The sequence below is a fragment of the Dermacentor variabilis genome, unplaced genomic scaffold, assembly GCF_050947875.1.
Source record: "Dermacentor variabilis isolate Ectoservices unplaced genomic scaffold, ASM5094787v1 scaffold_14, whole genome shotgun sequence".
Taxonomy (NCBI): Eukaryota; Metazoa; Arthropoda; class Arachnida; order Ixodida; family Ixodidae; genus Dermacentor; species Dermacentor variabilis.
The window spans coordinates 5,937,607-5,960,219 of record NW_027460302.1 but is presented as its reverse complement, the minus strand read 5'-3'; the positions used below and the strand labels follow the sequence as shown (position 1 = coordinate 5,960,219).

The following is a 22,613-nucleotide window of genomic DNA, read 5'->3' as shown; positions in this document are numbered from 1 at the left end:
GGCCTTTTGTCATTTCATGGCATGGCATGAAATTGCCAAACACCATATATTCGGATAATGCACTGTCTTTCCAGAGCTGTGTGCGAGTGATTAGTGTCGTTCTGCCGGTTCTCCAAGAATACTGCTGATGTCAAGATCATGTGGAATTTCATTGTAGATATAGCTCTTTGGTTGGGATGCCTCATCAGATCGGCAAAGAATGCATTGAGACATTCACTGGGGCGCAGCAGTCTTAATGCCGAGGCCCCCTCTATAGCTATCTGAGAAGTTGGAGCAGTCATAAACTGCAGACCTCTTATTTATCTCGACAGCAACCTGAATGAAGTGCAACCGCTGACTTCATCGCACTTCTTGCTCGGAAGGAATGCAATATGATTTCTGCAAGAAGTCATCATTTCCAGTGGCAGGTCAATGACACGAGCGTCCTACAGCGAAGCTATGAATTCAATGAAAGCAATCATACCTGCTCTTATTTCTGTCCGTGCACAGTGGTCCTGTTAATGAACTACCCCTGTTATGTGAAGGCGACTTGGTGCTTGTGCATGACTGCGCACATCTGCTACTACGGAAACTGGGCAAAGTTCTCTCAGTGCACTCGGAAAAGGACGGTATTGCACATGTTTGTACACTTCAGCTGGCTTCTGCATAGACGATCGAACAACCTTTCCAGAAGGTGTTCCTTCTTGAAATAAGTTGTGAAGAACCAACTGCCTAGTGATAACCTGTGTTGAAGATCATTGCTTACAGGCGATTACAGGGAAGAGAAGGGAAGGAAAAAGAGGAACGACACAAGCTATTGAATAAAGAGATGGACTGCTTGGTCAGGGGTTCAAGTCTTTGACGCGACAATGCCATCGTCCCATTGCAACAAGACAAAGGGATGTTGTACGCAATGTCATCCACATGGGACATTGTAGGTTTGGCATGCTTTTTTTTTTTTAGAAGTCTTCTGTTGCACTGGGAAGGAACATACAAGCCACGCAGTTTACAGGGACCAGAAAAAAAGGGGGGGGTGGAATGAAATTTCGGCAGAAACCATTTCACGATGGACCCCCCCGACGTTAATGCGATTAGCATTCAAGCTATATAGCAACACACTCTATTGCTGAAGACATGTTTAAACACAATTTGTTATGGTCATTCTGAGATTTCCATTGCTTTGGGTTCGTTACCGATTGCACATATCGAGAATGTTCTTCTAGCTCAGCAACTGGAAGTGCCTCTTAGGTTGCATGTTCTAATTGTAAGGGAGGCTCTTTAACCAATTATATGCATAGACATCATTGACTTCAAGCAGGGGCAATGTGCAGCTATTATATATTTTTTATTAGGTGACTTTGCGCAGCTTCAGACACCACAAATGCGCTACTAAACACTGCCCCTCTACTGCAGCCAGTTTTGCCCCACTGGCACTGTAGAATTGGAATCGAGCATGTCTGCCTTCGAATGAACTGCAGCGTGATTGTATAGGCTCCTTTTTCAGGTGTAAAACTTGATGATTTTCATTGTCAGCTACAAGAATGCATGTTCTCACTTGTAAAAGTATATTTTTGTGACGCAACGCAACTCGCATGCCAAGCTTCTGGGCACACTGACTTACACAATGGAAGCTGGTATGGGTGTCATGTGCAAGATTTCTGGGCATGCCATATTCTGATGGGTAGAGCACCGGGCTGCTGTGCTGAGAGAACCAGGTTCGAAAGCAACTGTCTGAGATACTTTTTTGTTCTTTAGAGTCATGCAATAGTGGTTCGGTAGCAGCATACCTAAGTAGGGTTGGTAGAATAAGAATGCTGATCTCATTAAAAGGAATGCAAGCTATTTCAGGTTTGACACAATTAATTTTTTTCTTTTGAAACAAGAAATATGAGGCAGCTGTTACAAGTTGCATTGACAAACAGCTTGACTAAATGACAGCACTTAAATTGGCAACAACAGAAGGCTTATTAATAAACTTACTTGCATATGCATGGTGGCCAACCGTAAGAAGCACTTTTTATTCATATTGAAATACATGCAGTAAGATAAAACACAATAGCAAAAGCAGGAAACATCAAGAAATTTCCATTGCTTATTGGAAGACAGGAAGGAAGGCAAAAGGATAAAAAGCAACAGGACAGAAGAAACACTGGTCTTCAATTTATCTTTACTATGGAGAACGGACCCTTGTAATGGACAGGCATGGGTACAGTCAATGAGCATGCTGATAACTCCTCAAGCATGCATAACATGCACAGGCCACCTCCTTGACTGTGTGAGCACAGCGCCAATTGTGCAGGCAAGTAAAGAATTTCATTATCTTTGTGAGCAGCTGCGTGTTACACACATGCGATGAGCTGTGATGGGCATGCACATTGATGGTACCCCTGCGAGTCATCACACGGGTTATAACGTCCTTTGTCCACAGTAAAGAAAAATCAGTGGACACCAAACCACTCTTTATGGGTTGCGAGTGCGAAAGTGTTCATGTCCATTTGAACGCCGTTGAGCGGTCCGTCCACTTTTGCACCGCAAGCAACTTACCACAACGACATACGGGCTGCCCAAGCCAGCAAGCCGCCTGCAGTGCCAATGCCGCATGTCACCGATGCTGTCAGTGGCGTGCGATGTTGCGGAGTCATACAGTCAAGGCGTGCTGCTGACGTGGCGTCAGGGTGATGCCTCTCCCCTCATGCAACACCTGGCGCGCTGCTGCTGCAGCAGCTGTTCCGATTGGCCCACTATGTTTTGTCGAGACACACTCACGACGTTCATCGCAGCCAAGAGGAATTCAGGTGCCGTTTCGCTGCTACAGGCGATGCTGGCTTTCTCGCTTAATGGGCCATTTGAGGCTCTTGTATCAATAAGTTTCATGACCAGTGTTCCTTTTGTCCTGTTGCTTTCTGTCCTTTTCCCTTCCTTCTTTCCACTAAGCGCTGGAAACTATTTAGTATAATGGTTTCAACTATAGCCCAACTTTATGTATTATGGAACTAACATCAAAAGCACTTCAGCTAACAGTCATTGTCACTAAGAGTTAATAACAAGATGGGATAAGAGAAAGATATTGTGTAATGGCCTCCATGGCAGGCAGGGAAGGTTCACCAGTTTATGGGAAGCCTTGTGAATCTAAGGCACGCCATTTGTGTCCTGCATTTTTTTTCCCTAGCATGTTGCAATCTGCAACTGCTGCCATTATTATGGGCAGGTAGCCTGCCACTAGAATAGTTGAGATTTGTGTCTCAAAGCTGTGCTTTGTGACACAGGCACAAGACTTCCTGCATTTACTCGCGCACTGCTCCCACTTCTTTTTGCAGAACATTGGTGCGAAGTTGGGGAGTTAAGATAATTGCGTGGAGAAAATTTTCAAGGAGAATATTCTAGGCGCCATATAGAAAAATTGGGTGGCTGCAAATTGAAGTACTACTTATGCCATCTACTGTGAGCTCAGACAAAAATATTATGCACATCCAACATGCATTTTGGAATCTATATACAGTGAAGCTTTTCTGAAGCAGTTAACGAAATGCTGTAAATTTTCTCGTGTCATTCCTGTGTCTTTGGCTTAAAGGGAACTGCCACATGCATGTGCTCTCATGCTACGCAATGCACGAGAGCACTCTTATATTGCCTTGTATTTCTTCTCATTTGTTTTACTTTGTTGCCCCCATCGAAGCATGGCCACTGGGATCGAGATAAAACGCGCAACCTCGACCTTAGCAGTGCAACGCCAGCGCCACTAAGCTACCGCAGCGAGTGCTTGCATGTGGCCCAATCAAGGCGCCTGGCGATAATCGTTGGATTGTCAAATTTCGGAGTGCAACTGCACTCTTTGGAAGCGCGCCACCAAATGGTTTCCAACCGCGCCACTACTCCTTTCGCATTGTCGGTGTGTTCTGCATGCCGTTTCAGTGTCTCCATTGTGGTTCGTGTGTGCCTTTCTCTCCCCGTGTGCTGCAGGCGCAGTACGAGGATGTGCGCTGCAAGTGCATCTGCCCAAGCACCGCAGTGGTCAAGGGCTCCCAGACAAACCGCAAGCTCTACATCATGAATGTACCTCCACAACGATGGTGAGGTTCTCACTGCTGCCAATTTCAGTTGGAGGAATGTGAAGAGACTCCTCCCATGAAAGTGCCATGTCCGTCCACACTAAAAAAATTTGACAAATGTAGAGGCTTGGGCATGTCGGTAATTAATCACAAAACAAGCACTGCACAAAAGATGGGGACAAAGATAGAAAGATACACAAAGCGCCGTATGTGCTTTTTTATCTTTGTCGTTTTTTGCACTGTGCTTGTTTCATAAAGGAAAATGTGACACAATTTGCAACCTCTAAAAGGCCAACAGAAACAAGATATCGCTTGGGCTACATTGGTTGTAGATACTGCTAAGGAAAGCTTTTGCAGGTGTATGCAAATCAAGCAACTCACATGTCAGATTGTGAAGCTGTACAAGGAAGGTCTCATGCCTTCCAAAGGCCCTAGGGGTGTGGTTTGCCAGTGCCTGATATCTCATGACTATGCAGAAGCTTTACCATATCCATTGCAATATGTCTGCTGTAGCGGAGTACTGCTGTATGTTGGGTGTGTTGGTATGTAAACTTTGATAACGTTTTTGCGCAAGTAGGAAGGGTCAAAAGGGACGCTCAAACGCCACAGTGCACTTCGTGGTATCTACATCTCCATTTTGCCCATGTCTGCTTGCGCAAAATTATAGCAAACCTTTTCAGACGCTTCACTAAATCCAAGCTTATTATTTCTTGTCTCCTCTGTATCTAACACATTTTTCTCTGATCTGTGTCACCTCCAATGATACAGGAGTCTGGCTGCAAGTTCCACTGGCCCTATCCCATGGCCACATCAGGGCTGCAGTGCAGGTTGCATTGCTGGCAGTTATCTGGATTAATTTGATACTGACTGCTCACCACACGTGCCACACATTGTGGAACTTCTCTATGCCAGCGTCCCTATAAAAAATGCAAATATAATACCAGAACTTATTTTTTGACTGCGAGAAGGAAATTTGCCAGACTCGACTGTAGTTGATGTCTACCTAATGCGAAACATTCTTGATTTATAGAGAATGGTTGTATGAACGATGTAATTGTGTAGCGGACGGCCATGTAGAAATTATAGGCTGTAGTGTTTGTACTTATAGTAAGACAGAATGTTTGTAATGGTAAGATATAAAATTGAAAGCAAAATATAACCCAATGGCGCATACCCAGTTGCCCTTGTGGCATGTAATTTTAGACTGCACTATCACCAGTTGACCCATGGAAATACTGATAGGCTCGCCTGCCAAAAAGTGGCAGTGCCCTAAACGGAATGTTTCACATTAAAATAGTTTTTTCATCATATAATACATCTCATGAGCAGTTGCTATTATAATCTGTTTATTGGCCTTCACTTTCCTTAGACGACACTTTGTTGGAGTGATCCTTCCAAAGGTATTCATCTGCCATCTTAAAGCATGCGGTCTTCCGCATTTCCTGAAGGCATGCATAGCAAGTGCGTCAACCTAATCAGAAGCCAGTGTGGTTCACACAGTGGGTAATCCAGTGCCTGCAGGCCTCAAAATCTGCGGGCACAATGCCTTCCTTCATCATCCTTTGCTGAAGTAGCTCCAATTCACTGCAGAAATTTCATAAGCTTTGCTGCTTTACATAAGCTGCCAAGTTTTCTTTTGTATCTGGGAAGACTCCTTTCTTGGTACCATGAAAACTTGATCTCGTCCTGGTATACTTTGTTTTCAGTTGATGCTTCAAAAGATATGTCCACATCTCGTGAAGAGCAGTCTTGAAGTTCAAGCAAACCGCCTGTAAAATGCCGGGCTTCTGGACTCAGTGTTGAAAGCTACAGTAGAAAGTTTCCTGTATGAAGTCAAAGGCAGAAAACAAGATGCAAGAAGACCAGTGGAAGAGCAAGAAGTGATTACACTTAAGGTAACCCACAGTCTGAAAAAGATAGTAAGCTGGCAGAGCGTTCCAATGGTTTACTTGCCACCCAACAAACCTGCGAAGTTGTGCTCTCGCGTCTGAGAATGATCATCAAACTGTAAGAGGCTACCAGAAAAGACACACGAGGCCCTAGATTTGGTGTGCCATGGGCATGGTATAAAAAATGCCCTTGACATACAAAAGCTATGCCAAACAGACGGGGCACTGTGTTAACGGCCATGCAAAGGAACATGTGCTTAATGTCAAGACTAAAAGTGGTACGCATGTCTGTGCTTGTGGATGTGAACTACTGCTTGTAGAACTGCAAATTTACAGAAAGAACAGAGACACTGTTATACATGAACTATGAGAGGCAGTTTTTTTATGTGTGACACATTAATATCTTTGTATCTGTCCGATATTCAGTACCCAGAAATGTCTTCAACATGTTATTGCCGCGACAACTTCATCACATTCAAGTTGCGCACCCTTCGTATTGGACACTGTGCTCGCCGTACCGTGGCATTGTTCAGCAACAATAGGCAGCGATCTTCATGGCACAGGTAGCCGGTTGGACCCAGCTCGCATGCGCCACGCGCACAAGGTATCGCACGAGAAGAAAAAGGAAGACTGTTGGAGGCCAGTTTTAGAACACGACTGCCGGGGATTTCTTCACGACCGCAGTGACTTTTAGTTGTGGGCACAGGTTCGCCCTTAATAAATGTTTTGTTAACCTTTGTTCCTTAACATCGTTACATTTCTGATGGAGGTGCGGGGTATGAGTCAAAGCCCCACGAATGAAAGTCAGCATAGCCCCGACCACCAGCGAGTCCATCCCGTGGAACTGACACCTGTGCACCAGCGGACCAGCCACCGTCTTCGAGGTGACTCGCCCGAATTCGGCCCTTAACACTCTTCACGCCAAGGGAAGCTCACACAATGGACGTCGCCACAATGACTAGCCAGGTAACACTGGCACAGCTGGTCGTAAGCCAACCTTGCAGGCCACCAACATTCCATGGCGACTCGTTTGAAGACGTAGAAGACTGGTTGGAACTGTTCGAGAGTGGCGAGCTTTAATGAATGGAATGAGAGGCAGAAGCTCCGTAACATATATTTTCCTTTGGAGGACTTCGCAAAAGCGTGGTATGAAAACCACGAACCCTCTTTGTCCTCTTGGGAGGAATTTCGACGACAACTGTTAGCAACATACGCCAGCATGGATCGTAAAGAAAAGGCGGAAATTGCACTTCAAGCTAGGAACCAGCACACAAACGAGAATGTGGCGATGTACATCGAGGACATTTCCCGCCTGTTCAAGCATGTCGATCCAAACATGAGTCAAGATAAGAAGCTGCGCCATCACATGTGTGGAGTAAAGCAGGAACTCTTCGCAGTTCTCGTCCGCAACCCACCGCACATGGTCGCCGAGTTCAGATATGAAGCAACAACCATCGAAAAGACGCTGGAACAGTGGGCTCGGCAATACAACCGTGAGGCAAGCTGTGAACCTGCCTATATCTTCTCTGGAGGCGTGCCGAACGACCTTGAAGCCCTGTGAGAGCTCATCTGGTCGGTGATCAGGGAAGAGCTCAACAAGCTGCAGACACCTCACGCTCCAAGTGCACTATCTATCGTTGATGTTGTCCGGGACGAACTGAGGCAGGTCATACAGGATCCAGAGTGTGAGCCACGGCCGATGCGGCGCACCCCAACGTACGCCAAAATACTCAGGCTACCCGCCAACAGTACACAGTGCACCTTGTCTGCTGGAACCACCGGCTGCCTATCCACCTCCGGCACATAATGCACCTCGTTTTGTGGAACAAAGGCCCCGGAAAAGTGACATCTGGCATGACCACGAGCGCAGGCCTCTGTGTTTTCACTGCGGAGAAGCGGGTCACTTGTATAGGTTCTGCCCGTACTGTCAAGCTGGATTAAAGGGTTTTTCCTTAAGTGCACTATGCCCCCGAAACAGTGAACGGCCAGCAAGGGTAGAAGAATACTTGTCCACGCGCCAAAGCTCAATTACTCTTTGCCAACATTAACCCCGGTCGCCGTCGCCCATGCGCTACCGATCGCCTAGCCCATGCGCGTCTCCAAGATTGCCTAGGCGTCGTTCACCAAGCCCACACCAGGAAAAACTGAAGCAAGCGACCTGTGGAGGTGAGGCCACTGATAACTGAGTTACGAAGATCCTCCAACACGGTTCGAGTGCGATGACGAGATAATTCCAGTAAACAGGTGCAGGAACGAAACGATTACATCAGATTTACGGTTTATAATAGACAGATGCAAACTTAATGCCTTAGTCGACACCGGCGCTGATTATTCGGAAATAAACTTCAAGATGGCAAAGCGCTTGAAAAAGGTTGTGGCGCAGTGGACTGTACCGCAGATACGCACGGCAGGCGGTCGTCTTATTACGCCCCGTGGCCGATGCACTGCAAGACTTACAATAAAAGGCTTCGCTTACGTTTGTTTTTATTGTACTGCCAGAATGTTCTTGGGAACTTATATTGGGAATGGTTTTTCTACAAGCTAACGGCGCCATAATTAACCTACGTAGGTCCAGTGTTTCTTTCTCGACAAAACAAGCTATACTTGTGGAAGCATCGGAGGAGCGACGTCTTGCTGCACTGCGCGTCGTTGATCATGATGTAACTCTGCCGCCACACTGCAGTGTAATGGTTCTTGTGGAGAATGAAACATTTTACGACCACGAAGGCATAGCGGATGGAACCATAGAGCTCCTTTTCAACAAAGGTATTTGTGTCGCTCGGTGTCTTGCTCACTTAAGCAATGGCCATGCAAATGTCGCACTTACGAATTTCGGAAATGAATTCCAACACATCGCACAAGGAACAGCTATTGCCTACTTCCACCAGTTCTGTGTAGCGACTGAATGATGCAGCCTAACGACAATGTCAACTTCTCTGCCAGGAACCTGCAATGTCAATAATTTCAAACAGCGCTAGACGACAGGACCAGAAAGAGGAGGAGACAAACACGGCGCTCTTCTTTCTGGTCCTGTCGTCTAGCACTATTTGAAATTTATTATTACCATGGAACACCAACTCGCCCAATCCGCTGCCCACCTGCAATGTTGACAGATCAACTGCCGTCAACCCGAGACTCCCGGAAGCCCAAAATGAACAGATATATGCTATGATAAAGTATTTTTCTGACTGCTTCTCCACTACCTCAAAGGTACAGCACAAGTCTGTTGCAAAGCACAGAATCATAACAAAGGATGCCACAAGACCGATATGCCAGCACCCGTATCCCGTTTCACCAATAGAAAGGGAGATCATCAAGAAGCAAGTAGAGGAGATGCTTTCAGATGACATTATTCAGCCTTCCAGCAGTCCATAGGCATCTCCCACAGCGCTCGTTAAGAAAAAAGATAACACACATCGATTCTGCATCAACTACCGTAAATTGAACAGCGTAGCTAAGTGGGATATATACCCCCTTCCGCATATCGATGATACATTAGATCGGCTCCGATGTGCAAAGTTTTTCTCCTCCCTGGAACTCAAGAGTAGATATTTGCAAATAGAGGTGGATGAGCAGGACCGTGAAAAGACGGCATTCGTAACCCCTGATGGCCTCTACGAATTTAAAGCGCTTCCTTTAGGCCTCTGTTACGCGTCTGCAATGTTCCAGCGAATGATCGACACTGTGCTCGCAGGATTCAAACGGCAGTCGTGCTTAGTGTATTTGGATGATGTGGTTGAATTCTCCGCAACATTTGACCAACATCTAGAGAACCTGCGACTAGTATTAGAAGCTATTCGCACAGCAGACTTGACAATTAAGGCAGAAAAATGTTAATTCGGCTTCGATGAACTTCGGTTTCTCAGACACGTCATCAGCACTGAAGGCATTAGGCCAGATTCCAAAAAGACAGCAGCTGTTGCGATGTTCCCAACACCCACAGACAAAAAGTCAGTGCAACGTCTTTTGGGTTTATGAGCATACTACAGAAGATTTGTGGAACACTTTTCAAAGTTTGCTGAGCCCCTTACAATACCAACAAGAGTAGATGAACCTTTCATGTGGAAAAGCGAACAACAAGACGACTTTGATGAGTTAAGGAAACGCCTGCAAGCTTCTCCAATCCATGCCCATTTTGATGATACAGGCGACATTGAATTTCATACCGATGCGAGTAACGTCCACCTCAGTGCCTTGCTAGTGCAGTGGAAGAACGGCCAGCAGAAAGTAATAGCTTATGCCAGCCGTAAGCTCTAGAAAACAGAGGCAAAGTACTCAGCAACCGAGAAAAAGTGCCTTGCAGTCATTTGGGCAATATGTAAATTTTGACCCTACCTCTATGGTAGACCATTCAGAGCAGTCAGTGATCACCATTTGCTTTGCTGGCTGGTGAATCTCAAGGATCCATCAGGATGACTAGCAAGATGGAGCCTTAAGCTTCAAGAGTATATTACTGTCGTTTACCGATCCGACAGGAAACACAGCGATGCCGACTGCTTGTCACATGCATCAGTCGAGACAACTGTGTGAGAAGAGGATTTCCCACTCCTTGGCGTTGTTGACGCGTCACAAATCGCTCAATAACAACGAGATGACCCAGAATTGCTTCCACTTATACAGTGCCTGGAGAGACTTGCCGTTAAACTCCCACATATTTTCTCTAGAACGCTATCCTCATTTTGTCTGCGAGGAAGTGTACTCTACAAGAGAAACTTCAAGAACAGCGAGACAAAGTTTTTACTTGTCGTACCCACAGCTATGCGAGAAGAAATTTTGCATGCATGTCATGACGAACTGACATCTGGACACATGGGCGTGAGCCATACATTCGCCAGGATTCGTCTGAAATACTACTGGCCTAAGTTATTAGCTTCAGGGCAGCACTATGTCAAGATTTGCCGCGAGTGTCAAAGGCACGAGACTCCATCCATAAAACTGACAGGCCTCCTCCAGCCAATAGAGCCATGAAAAGCCCCATTCCAACAAGTCGGTATGGACCTCCTTGGACCCTTCCCAACATCATCCCTACGCAAAAAGTAGATTGTTGTGGCCACTGATTATCTGATCCGTTACGCAGAAACTGATTCCCTGTACAGTGCAACGGCCGTCAAAGTTGCAAACTTCTTTGTCAACAATATCGTGCTAAGGCATGGCACTCCCACAGTTATTACTGATCGTGGAACAGCCGTTACTGCGGACCTAATGAAATGATTGTTGCAACTGACAAATACTGATCATAGGAGAACTACGGCGTACCACCCTCAGTCAAACGGTTTAACTGAACACCTCAACAGAACACTGGCTGACATGCTTTTGATGTATGTCGACGTTGAACGTAGGCTGTGGAACGAAATTTTGCTGTACATGACCTTCGAGAAACAACATGAGTCGCCCCGTTTGTATTCGGCCGAGCAGTAACGACAACTTTGGATGCTACGTTGCCATTAGATGAAGAAAACGATAAGTCATCTGACTTGGATGATTTCCTGCAAGGAGCCGAGGAGGCACGACAACGGCAAGGTACCGAATACGCCACCAACAATGCATCGACTCCAGCCGGTACAACCAGCGATGTAGAGAGGCTCATTATCAGCCCGGTGACAAGGTGTGGGTATGGACTCCAGTACGACGCCGTGGACTGTCTGAAAAGCACTTCGGCCCTTACAAAATACTTCGTCATATAAGCGACGTCACTTACAAAGTGAAATCTGCTGGACACGAGAGCCCAACACAGCGCAACTCCATGAAAGTTGTGCATGTTGTCCGCATGAAACCCTACCACGAGAGGTCATGAAAAAAGAAAGAGCCCACAGGAACCCCTACTTCCTCTCACGCATCGGGCCGATGCAGTAAGTAGAGGGATAATGCCGTGACAACTTGGTCACATTCAAGTTGTGCGCCCTTTGTATTGGACACTGTGCTCGCCGTACCGTGGTGTTATTCAGCAACAACAGGCAGCTATCTTTGTGGCACGGGTAGCCGGTTGGACCTGGCTCTCATGCGCCACGCGCACGAGGTGTCACGCGAGAAGAAAGAAGACGGTTCGAGGTCAGTTTTAGAATGTGACTGCCAAAGATTTCTTCACAACCGCAGTGGCGTTTAGTTGTGGGCACAGGTTCGCTTTTAATAAATATTGTAGTTTTGTTAACCTCTGTTCCTCAACATTATTACAATATCATGATAGGAAGTTGGAAGATTGGAATGGTGGGCCATGCTGTAGAGAGTATATATACGTCTTGCACTGTGCCTTCATAAGTTTACAGACACCCATTTCTGTATTTTCTTTTTTTGTGTCATTTCTTCAGAGATTAAACCTCTGTTGCTAGTCCAATGACTTCATTTTTGTTTTTTTACTACTGAAAGGCTGAATGCTATATGGTCAGCTAATGAGCCTTCCTTTTTGCCTCGAATGAGTTCTTTCTTTGTCATGTGTAATGCTGTTCCCCTTGCTTGCACCCCCCCCTCTTTCAAGTGCTAACAGCGACCAATGGACCAATTACAGCAACTGCGAAGGGGTGATCCTGCCCCAGGCAAATGACATCAAGGGCCGGGAGAGTGAGTTCTGTCCGCGCTGCAAATGCCGCTACGAGCGCCGCAACACCACCACCATCCGGGTGCTGGTCATCCTCATCATCTGGGTCATCTCCCTGCTCTCGGTCTACATGCTGTTCCTCATGTGCCTTGACCCGCTGCTCAACCGGCGCAAGGCTGCTGCCTCCGCCTACCAGGAGCATGTTGACGAGGAGCTCAACCTGGTGGGTGCGACCGAATGGGAAACACGGCCAGGCTGCCTAGCTTTTAAACATCTACGCAACATTATCAAAGAGGCTTTGCAACGCCATATTCTTCATAACTCAGAACACACTGGAGTCATTGTGATGCATTGCAATGAATATACCATTAATGTGGCTCTGGTTAGTTCGATTTTCGATTAATTCCATCCCAGCCAAAGGTTTTGGCCTGCACCCATGCATATCTGTGGGCCCAATCTTTTGTTATTTCGATCCTAAATTTGGCCTTTGCCGGAAAAGTCAAAATTGACCAGTCAGCATGCACGTACGTGCCTGACCCCTATAGTGACTCCAAAGTGACCCCTTTAGTGGCAGCATCTGTCTCGGTGGAGCTTAGGAGACAGTGAATGCGTAGAACACATGTCGTTTCCCATCAAAAACGCCTATTTTCAGGCTGCCCTAGGAAGGTTTTCAAGCAATAACCATACCTCATAATGTCTGATTAAGTATTTACCTGATGCTAACACGAACCTTCTTTTCGTTCAGGAAAAGTGGGCCGAAAATTGCCTGCACTGTGCCAATCAACACAATGCCAAACCGCCTTCACAATAGTTGTATGCTTTACCGCATAACAGGGATGTATTGCGGCGGAACTGGCTTAAAATAAACGGCTGCCTTTGTGCAACAATTTTTTTTTGCTAAAAAATTGGCTGCACATTAAGCGTCTAAAGGGGGGACATGGGTTGTGGAGATCAGTTCCTGCATCTTATGGCCAAATCTGATGAAAATAAACAAGCTTACATAGGTTTTTGTGCTGATTTCAAATATGCAATGATTTCTCTTGTAGGTCCATTAGTTCAAGAGATTGACAGTGCTGCCACTCTATTGTTTCTGGAGACAATGGAAAAATACTGCTCAGCAGAAAGTGAATATTACTGTACAGCTAGATGCTATAATGTGCAATAACTGCAATGCTGCAAAAAGTTCTCAAATGAAATTCTAATTAGCCATTCTGGAAGTGATCAAAATTCTTTCCTTGTCCTAAGGCTACCACCTCAAAAGAAAATTAATAAAATGGAACTATACATGCACACAAATTTGAAATTCTGCTCTCAGCACTTTGTAATATGCAGAGTAGGCTTTCTGCTAAAGAAAGAATTATTGATCTAGCTGTTCTAGATCATCAGATATCACTCCGACAGTCTGGTAAAGTGACCCAAAAGCACGTTTTGAGAAAAGTGAGAAAACATGCAAAACCCTATTTTATTTACAAATTTGCAGCTGGAATAGCTCAGTAGGCACCAGGCATGTAGTCCTGCTGACTCCCAGCCCCTGTGTGCTGCTTTTTGATGGGCTGGCGCAAGTTTTCTGATGCTTTGCGCTTCTTGGCTGATGCTGCCATTCGACGCCTATCTTTCTCGGCCATGCGGGTATGACTTTGCTGGCTTGAATTTAGACATAGTTATTTCATTATGTCCTTTGAGGCTCTTGCATTGCCTGCATTGAACTTTAATACTGCCTCTGCCACAGCAGCCTCCAGCATGAACAAAGAAGCATGCCGGTCTTTTGGCGCCAGGGCCCAGATCATTGAATGCAGGCTTTAATTGTTGTTTTGCGTTTTACCACGCTGGCAACGTTGCAGCAGTTTCTTGTCTGAAAGACATTCATATATGGAACGTAAAGCCTGACACACATGAGGAGGAAGCTTTCGAAGATGTTTTGGAACCAGCTCACCCTTGGCCATTGCAGCATTTTTCTTGCACCAGGAGTTTGGGCCTGATGGACAAAGAGTGTGATTAGCCACATCATCGTTTGATGTACCATATTTACAGTCGCCGACCGTTTATTCAGACCTCACGGGGACTGCGGAAATGTCCGAATAAACAGGTGTCCGAAAAAGCAGATTAAGAAAAGAAAATGAAATCCTTTATTTCCACGCACTTATTTGGGCTCGGCAGTAGGCTTGAAGAAATTGTGAGTGCGCCGTTGCACGCTGTTCCGTTTATGCGCAATCAGATAAGCCTGAATCTCTGAAAGGGTCGTACGGTCACTATAGGCGGCTGAAAGCACAGTCACCGCTTGTGCACGCTCCGCATGCGACAGCAGCGTAGCACATGGTGCGTCATCTTCCGACTTGGAGTCATCGTCCGGCGGTGCAGCAGAAACCTGACGATATCCCCGTCGTTGAGTACTGCGCATGTCAGTACAGCAGTGTCAGCACCTGTGAAACTGTCAAATGAGACGGTGTCCGGAATCGCAATGCAACCACTGCGCAGGTCTTGGCAGAACATTTTCCGCATCAGTAGGGAGCTCATCGGAAGGCGACAAATCTTAGGCCTCCCGGCACCCGCTTGCCGGCATTCCCCAGCGCAGTCTGCGCGGGCACTGTTGGCGCCATTAGACACTTGACGCAATGTTTCCGTACGCCGCGTTGGATCACCGAAACCTCAACACAGCACAGAAAGCAAACACCACTGTGCCGACACCAATAGCACAAACGAAAAACGTGGCCTGCTCGCAGCGTCATGTGCGAAAGAAACAAATCAGCTGCTGGATTGTCTTGACATGGCTTACTAAGCTGAAACCGGAACTGCTGTACGGCCACTCTATCGAACCAGGCAGAAACGATGGTGATGAGCAGGGATTTCTAGTAGCGCCACTTCGTGGGGCAGCAAGGAGGCTCCGTTCAAATAAAAAATGGCGTTCAGCAAGTCGAACTATGCACCGGTCAGAGTCGGTGCATGATACCCTTGATCGAGTTGGCTCAAGGAGTGTCCGAAAAATCAGACGAGAGATTGCAAGGTGTCCGAACTTTCGGCAGTTGTTATACATTATGGTCTATGGGGAGAATGGTGATGCCGCGAAGCTGAACGAATAATCAGGCATGTTCAAATTTTTGGAGTCTGGAAAATTGGTCGGCGACTGTAATCAAATCTAGGCCGACCCCCTAAAGGCCGAAGCCAAAAAAGATATACAGTAAAAGCTTGTAATGTGACTCCCGTTAATTCGGAAATTTGGATAATTCACACGGCTCTATTGGTCCCGGCCAAAGTACATGTTAGTCTATGGGACCAAACTTTCGTTAATTTGTCAGAATTTGGCTTCACACCGCTTAATTCGGAAAAATGCTGATGGCTGCCGCTACATGAAAGGGCGGTAAAGCAGCACTGGCACTACAGGAGTGAAACTGAGACCTGAGAGGCATCGCCATCGTCATCAATTAGTGGGGGCGATCGCAGCATCACCGAACGCCGGCGTCTCCTTTATTCGCTCCGCACCTTCGATGCCATTTTTTCTTGTGTTGTTGAGTCAGTATCATCTCTTCTTGCGGTGTTTTCTTTTTGTTGTGACCGTGTTTTGCATGCCACCACCATCGTGCGCTATAGTGATGGCAACGCCGGCAAAGCGGCTGAAGTACTAAGCCATGAACTTGGCAACTAATGTAGAAATTTTGCAGGCTTTGAAGAACGGCGAATTGCGACAGCATGTTATGACCAAGTACAACGTGAAGCAGAGCACATTTGGAACATACATAAATATGAACAGATTCTTCAAGCCTTCGAAAGCGAGGAGTTTCATGCATCAAGAAAGCGGTTGCGAACCGTTGCTCATCCCCAGCTCAAAGAAGCTTTGCTCCAGTGGGTTACTGACTGTTGCAACGCGCATCTGCCTTTGAGCGGACTTCTGATCATGGCACAAGGTGAGAAATACGCTGCAATGATGAACATTGACTCATTCAGAGCTTCAGAAGAGTGCGCGGTGAAAAGGCCAGCAGTTTTGTGAGGCCCGAGCATGCAGCAGTAGCCGACAAGGTGTCAGTCGAGTCCACTGATCATGACTCCCCGACCTTCAATGCTGTCCTTCCCACTGATGTGACCCTTCAGGACTACATCGCGATTGATGATTGTGTCGCCACGACTGCTCTCCTGACCAATGAAGAAATTATTAATGATGCCACAGGCACCCGGGAAGACCGCAATTCAGGCGAAGAGTCATGCGAGAAGGTGCAGCCACGACCTCATCGCACCTCGCGGAGCACCGAGAAGTCGCGGAGCACTTCCGACAGTTTGCGGGCTGTTGGCCACTTGGAAGAGTTAAGAAAAATTGTGATTTGTGATGTCAGCCAGAATCTGCGCAAAAAAGCAGATGACTACAGTCGACTCCCGTTAATACGAAGTTCACGGGGACCGCAAAAAACTTCGAATTAAACGAACTTCCAATTAAGCACAAAACACAAAAAACAGCACTTTATTTGTGGCGAAATCGAGTATTTTCTCTAAGAAAAATAGTCGGTCATCTTGCTTTGCTTTTTCTTGCCAAATCGCGCTGCTGAAAGCAAGTTCTGCGGGCTGTAGATGTGGTGGAACGCTTCTTCCGCGTTACCTTCAGCGGCAAAGAAGCGCTCCGCGAGAGCAAGGCCCGCAGCTACATCGGCAGCCTTAGGTTGCGGCTCGCCTTCAGCGTCATCGTCGCTTTCCTGGGTCGCTTCCTGGGGCCGAATAATCTCTACAATTTCGCTATCCGTCAGCGCACTGCACATTTCGACCGCCTTGTCTACGGCGACGTAATCTTCAAAATTGACGTCCCCGAGAGCATCACCAAAATCAGTGCCGTTAAGCTCGCTTGTTGACGCTTCCTCCGCTGAAATTTCAGAGGCATCCCCCGAAGAAGCTGCCACAAAACCGCAAGCCCTGAAGCAGTCTGCGATTGTTTCTTGCTTCACACGATCCCATGCTCGCGCCAACATGTGGATGGCACTAAGCAGGCTCACCTCGTACTTTGTGGAGCTATCCATACACAAAATCATGCGCTCGAGGAGGTGCCGCCTGTACAGGACTTTAACATTCTTGATGATGCCTTGGTCCATTGGCTGCAAAACAGCCGTTGTGTTTGCAGGCAAAAATGCGAGTCGTATTGCACTCAAGGCTGGCACATTCACGTGAGCACTGCAGTGATCGACAAGGAACAACACCTTGCGGTTCGAAGCAGCAAACTTGCAGTCCAATTTGCTTATCCAGCTCTTGGAGATTTCGGCCGTCATCCACACTTTTTTGTTCGCCTCATAGTCCACAGGCAGCGTCTTCACGCCTTTAAAACATCTCGGCTTCGCGGCTTTCCCGATCACAAGTAACCGACATCGTTCCGTGCCAGTCATGTTTGCCGCGATCAGCACCGACACTCTCTCCTTGCTGCGTTTGCCCCCAGCACAGTCGTCGTCCTTGAATGTCAGGGTCTTCTCTGGTAGAAGCCGATAGAAGAGTGCAGTCTCATCTGCAATGAAGATGTGTTCCGGTCTGTATTCGGCGAGATATTCACGCAGCTTTCCGTCCTTCCACGTGGCGCATGCTTCCTGGTTAACGAACGCCTTTTCACCACACACGCTCTTGAAAACCAGGTCATGGCGATCTTTAAAGCGCGTCAGCCATCCATCTGACGAAACGAAGTCATCGATCCCCAACATTGCTGCCAGCTTTCGGGCTTTCATCGCAACGATGTCTCCGCTGAGAGGAAGTTTGTTGCTCCTGGCCTCCCTAATCCAAACCAGCAGAGCCTTCTCCAACTCTGGGTAAGCGCCGGTGCGCATTCGCTTCCGAGAAGTCTTGAACTTGTTGTTCTCAAATGCATCCATTATTGTACGCTTGTTCTTGATGTAGTCAGAGAGCGTGTTCGGCTTGATTCCGTACTTCCGCGCTATGTCTTGTTTGGCGGCACCTCCCTTCTCAACTTCCTTCAAAACCTTGACTTTCGTTGCCAGGTCGAGCGTGCGATAAGAGCCACGGTTTGCCATGGCTATAAACTGCGCGACTAGGTACAGTCAATTCCGAATCACTCGTGGAACAACCTAGCCTACGAGCTTCCTGCACAAAGGCGCTCGACATACGCTGCACACGCTGCAAGACTAATCTCGCACAATCTCGCCACTGCCAGTATGCAGCGCTGCGTGCACCTATGGCACCCGCGTGGCCTCCGCGATCAGCTCCGGCCACGCGCGGAGGCCACGGCAGCCGTAGCAATGAATAATCGCGCCGCTCCAAAAAGGATGGCGTTGCGGGCGGCTGCGGTGGTGATGACACCAACGCGGAGCACGGAACTGTTGCAACACTTGAAAAATTGCACATTCTACCAAAGAATGATGGTCACCTCGAGGATCCCGGCTGAAAATTAACTTCCAATTAAACAATATTACTGGATGAGGACTTCGAATTATCGAGCGATTTCTTCTATAGGATTACATGCAAAACTGACGGGACCAGCACTTCACTTCTAATTAACCGAAAGTTCCAATTAAGCGGCTTCGAATTATCGGGAGTCGACTGTATTGCAAAATACTTCACTAAATAAAGGTATGCTTCTCCAATTTGATTATAATGTTGTTTTTCCTGTTCATTCATTAATTCGGCATTCGGATAATTCGGACATTTTTCCTGGTCCTATGAGATCCGAATTAACGAGCTTTTACTGTATATATATATTGCCTTGAATGTAGGCTGAATAAATAAAGCGAGGACAGCGTTCACAAAATGCAAACAGCATTTATTGAATCTGAACGTGCAGAGCTCATTCAACGTTGTCGTTGCTGCTCCACTGTCTCCCCTTTGTGGTGACGGCCTTTCTTTGGTCCGCTAAATGCCATCCTCATTGTGGTGCACACAAGAAGCTGCTGTCATTGTCCCCTCCAATGACGGACTTTTTTCTCATCGATGCCGAAGTCCCGCCCGGCTTGAAGGTTCGACGATGCCTCTGCGGCTAGCACAACTTTTCGCTTGAAAGCGGCACTGTTGTGGCATCTCCTGCTTGGTGCTATCGTGATAGCACCATGCCGCAAATGGGTACGGCCAACACGACACAGGTCAAAATGGCGACCTCGCTTGTATACGGTTGGCTGCTGACACAGCTAGTAGCAGCTGCAATGCCGACTTTTCTAGATGTCACTAGCTATGCACCATATTTAGCAGTTTCAATGAAAAACTGGGGCATTTTTAAAAATTCTCGAATCTAAGCTGACCCTAGAGTTTGGAATATGATTATTTGAAAAAAATTATCGGCCTAGATTCTAATAAATACGGTAATGTGATGCTATGTGGCCATCATTGCATTTTGAGTAGCATCTACATCTCCTTTGTGGGTCTTCACAGCCCATCCATGGTATGAGATTAACTTGGAGACCAAGTCTGCTGTCAAGCGGCCCTTTCCACCAAGACTTTCATGTCCAGGGCCTCTGTGTTTTGCCACCAAGTTGCACAAAGCAGTCCTCATGCGCTTTTGCATGGGATTCACGCAGTCCTCTTTTTCAATTGGGATATACCCATACACTTTGACATAGTAGTTCTGCGGAAACCTACAAGGTGGAGAAAAGTAATGAATAAAGGGCAAGTCAGACATTCGTCCTGGACCAGAACGAATTTTTCTTCAACTATGAGGCTTTTCTTTCGAGGAACCCGTATGGGTTTCCTTTGTAGCAATTGCAACGAACGGGTGGATGTCTGATTTGCCCTTTATTCATACCCATACACTTCATCATCTTGTAAAGCGAGATAACTGCGGCTGTCCCCCGTCACAAAGTACCGTTGTATACCGCAGATTGTGCCGCTCCAATGATTGCATGAAAAGGATGAGGGCAGCTTCCATCTCCATCTCCCCAGCTTTCTTATTAGTGTTCTTCTGACACTTGTGGCCATTCTTCCAGGCTTCATAGGAAGGGTCACTCTCCTTAGGCCCCTACTCGCACCCAGCACAGAAATTGCTCAATACAACAAAGTCGAGCACAAGTCCGCTGAACAACTTGATCACGGTACCAACGCCTATATGGGACGTATTACCACAGGTCATCCATGACCCCTCATATGACACTGCCATGTTCCCGGTATGACCCACATTCAGTTCGGCATAAAGTTCACGAACCGACCATGCACAGTCGCTCGTCAGATTACGCGGCACGTGATCGGTCACTGGCGTCAACTTCATCTTCACATAGCTCTGCCACGTTTTCGTGTGACGAGCCCCGATGGCTGATGCCCATTAGCAAGAAGACATCATTGAATGCAGTATATTGGTTCCCCGTTGCCTGCATGGCATGCGTAGCCAAAATGTTCAAACCAAAGGGTTTCATTCGTTCAGCACTGTGAACGTGCGGCACTTCACTGAGGCACACGTAGCCAAGATGTTCACACCAAAGGGTTTCATTCGTTCAGCATTGTGAACGCGTGGCACTTCACCGAGGCACATGTAGCCAAAATGTTCACACCAAAGTGTTTCATTAGTTTAGCACTGTGAATGCGCGGCACTTCACTGAGGCACATGTAGCCAAAATGTTCACAGCAAAGGGTTTCATTCGTTCAGCACTGTGAATGCGCGGCAAGCTCCACACCGACGCAATCTCTCCACAGTTTTCGCACATAAAACTCAGCTTCACAGTGAGTACGTATTCCTGCTCATCTCGGACTATTTCTAAGGCACCATTGCAGACATTGCAGTTCGCAAATGTTAATAAAGTGTTCACGCACTCAAATCCACTATCGTAAACGTAGTCCCATCAGGCAGGCGAAGTGCATCGTCGGTACTATCACCCACGAACTCGCGTTTCCTCTCCATCGCTGGAGCGGAAGACAATTCTGATAGCTTTGCTTTGGCTTTCGCTTCCTCCTCCTCCTCCAGCTTGGAGGGTTGCAGGTAGATCGTATCTTGCTGTACACAAGCGCTGGTCGAAGTGTCCGTGGCAGACGGACTTGTCACACTATCCACAGCAGCCGGTGCTGTCGTTAGGCCTGCCATTGCTGCATCGACGATTTCGGCTTCAGTTGCTGAGATTGTGACGTCCTGGGCATTTTGCAGTATCGAGCAGCGTTTTTTGAAGTTTTCGATGAGCGTCCATCGCACTTCTTTCGCACCAAACTTGTGCCGCGTCCGAAATTTGCGCTCTGTTTCAGACATTGCGTTCTGCTTCCTCGCTGACACTGGGACAAGATGGCATGCTTCAATGCGCAGATCCAAGCGCGCAGCAGATGATGGCCATGCAGTTCCGCCAATCAGGAGGCAAGTTCGTCACGTGCACCGAGTGACGAATAGGAGGGCGTTCTAGTACCTTCTTTTGCCGCGCATTTTCTAAGTGGCCAATGGCTGAATGGGGCCTGTTCTGGCAGGAATTCGAAGGGAAAAGTCAGGTTTTTCAAATGAGACCAAGATGTCCATGCTAGCACACGTGGAAGAGCAGGTGTGCATTTTGGAAAATGTGCCGTTTCAGCGCAAGTTTCGCCTTAAATTCAGCTAGTACATGTCGTATACGGCATCACTGTGGTTAAAATACGGATGTTATCAGTATGAAATTAACAATGTAGATGCAATAATAGCTGTATATTCCAAAAATGCAATAAAAGAATAGTTCACGATTTTTCATCGCCAAACCCGTGTCCCCCCTTAACCTGATAAAGGTGGGTTATTTTGCTGGTTTAGCAGGCAAGGTTTATGACGACACATTTTATTGCTAGTCAAAGCAAAATGTTTCAGTGCAAATCATTAACCACGAAGCATTGCTAACGGTACAACACTTATTCTTTGTTTGCTTCTGATAGAAAAGAATGTCATTGGGCATAAATGATAACGTAAGTATGAACGTAAGTCATTTAGAGCTTTGCAAATAGCCTGCATTTGTTGGATTGTGTTGGACATGTTTTTAGTTTTTGTTATGGCCCTTAGGCTTTATAGAGAGAAAGGGGTAAAGAGAAGTCATTAGATATCTATATGCAACATTCGATAAAATAAAGGATGATGGTTGATAAGACTTGAAAGCCTTTTGTTCCATGTTGCCAAACTTCAAGCAATGATTGATGCTGGTAAATACATATTTTGGGACAAGGAGAAGCAATTGTTCTATTTGCTCCTTATTATTCAGTTGAACCTGGTTATAACAGTCATATCTTACACGAAAATACCTCTGTTATATCTGATATTCGTAATAAGTGTATATT

The 22,613-nt window shown here is 46.8% G+C and overlaps 1 protein-coding gene across 2 annotated transcripts in view; it reads left to right on the top strand.

The window, feature by feature from the left end:
- LOC142567790 (uncharacterized protein CG1161) overlaps positions 1–22,613 on the top strand; it is a 39,461-nt gene that overhangs the window by 6,219 nt on the left and 10,629 nt on the right. The window contains exons 2-3 of one of the 2 annotated variants that reach the window (XM_075677944.1): positions 3,940–4,049; positions 12,420–12,672. In XM_075677944.1, coding sequence (XP_075534059.1) covers positions 3,940–4,049; positions 12,420–12,672 — 363 coding nt within the window. Of the gene's footprint in view, positions 1–3,939; positions 4,050–12,389; positions 12,673–22,613 lie in introns of both variants that reach the window. The other variant, XM_075677943.1, reaches the window with a different exon arrangement.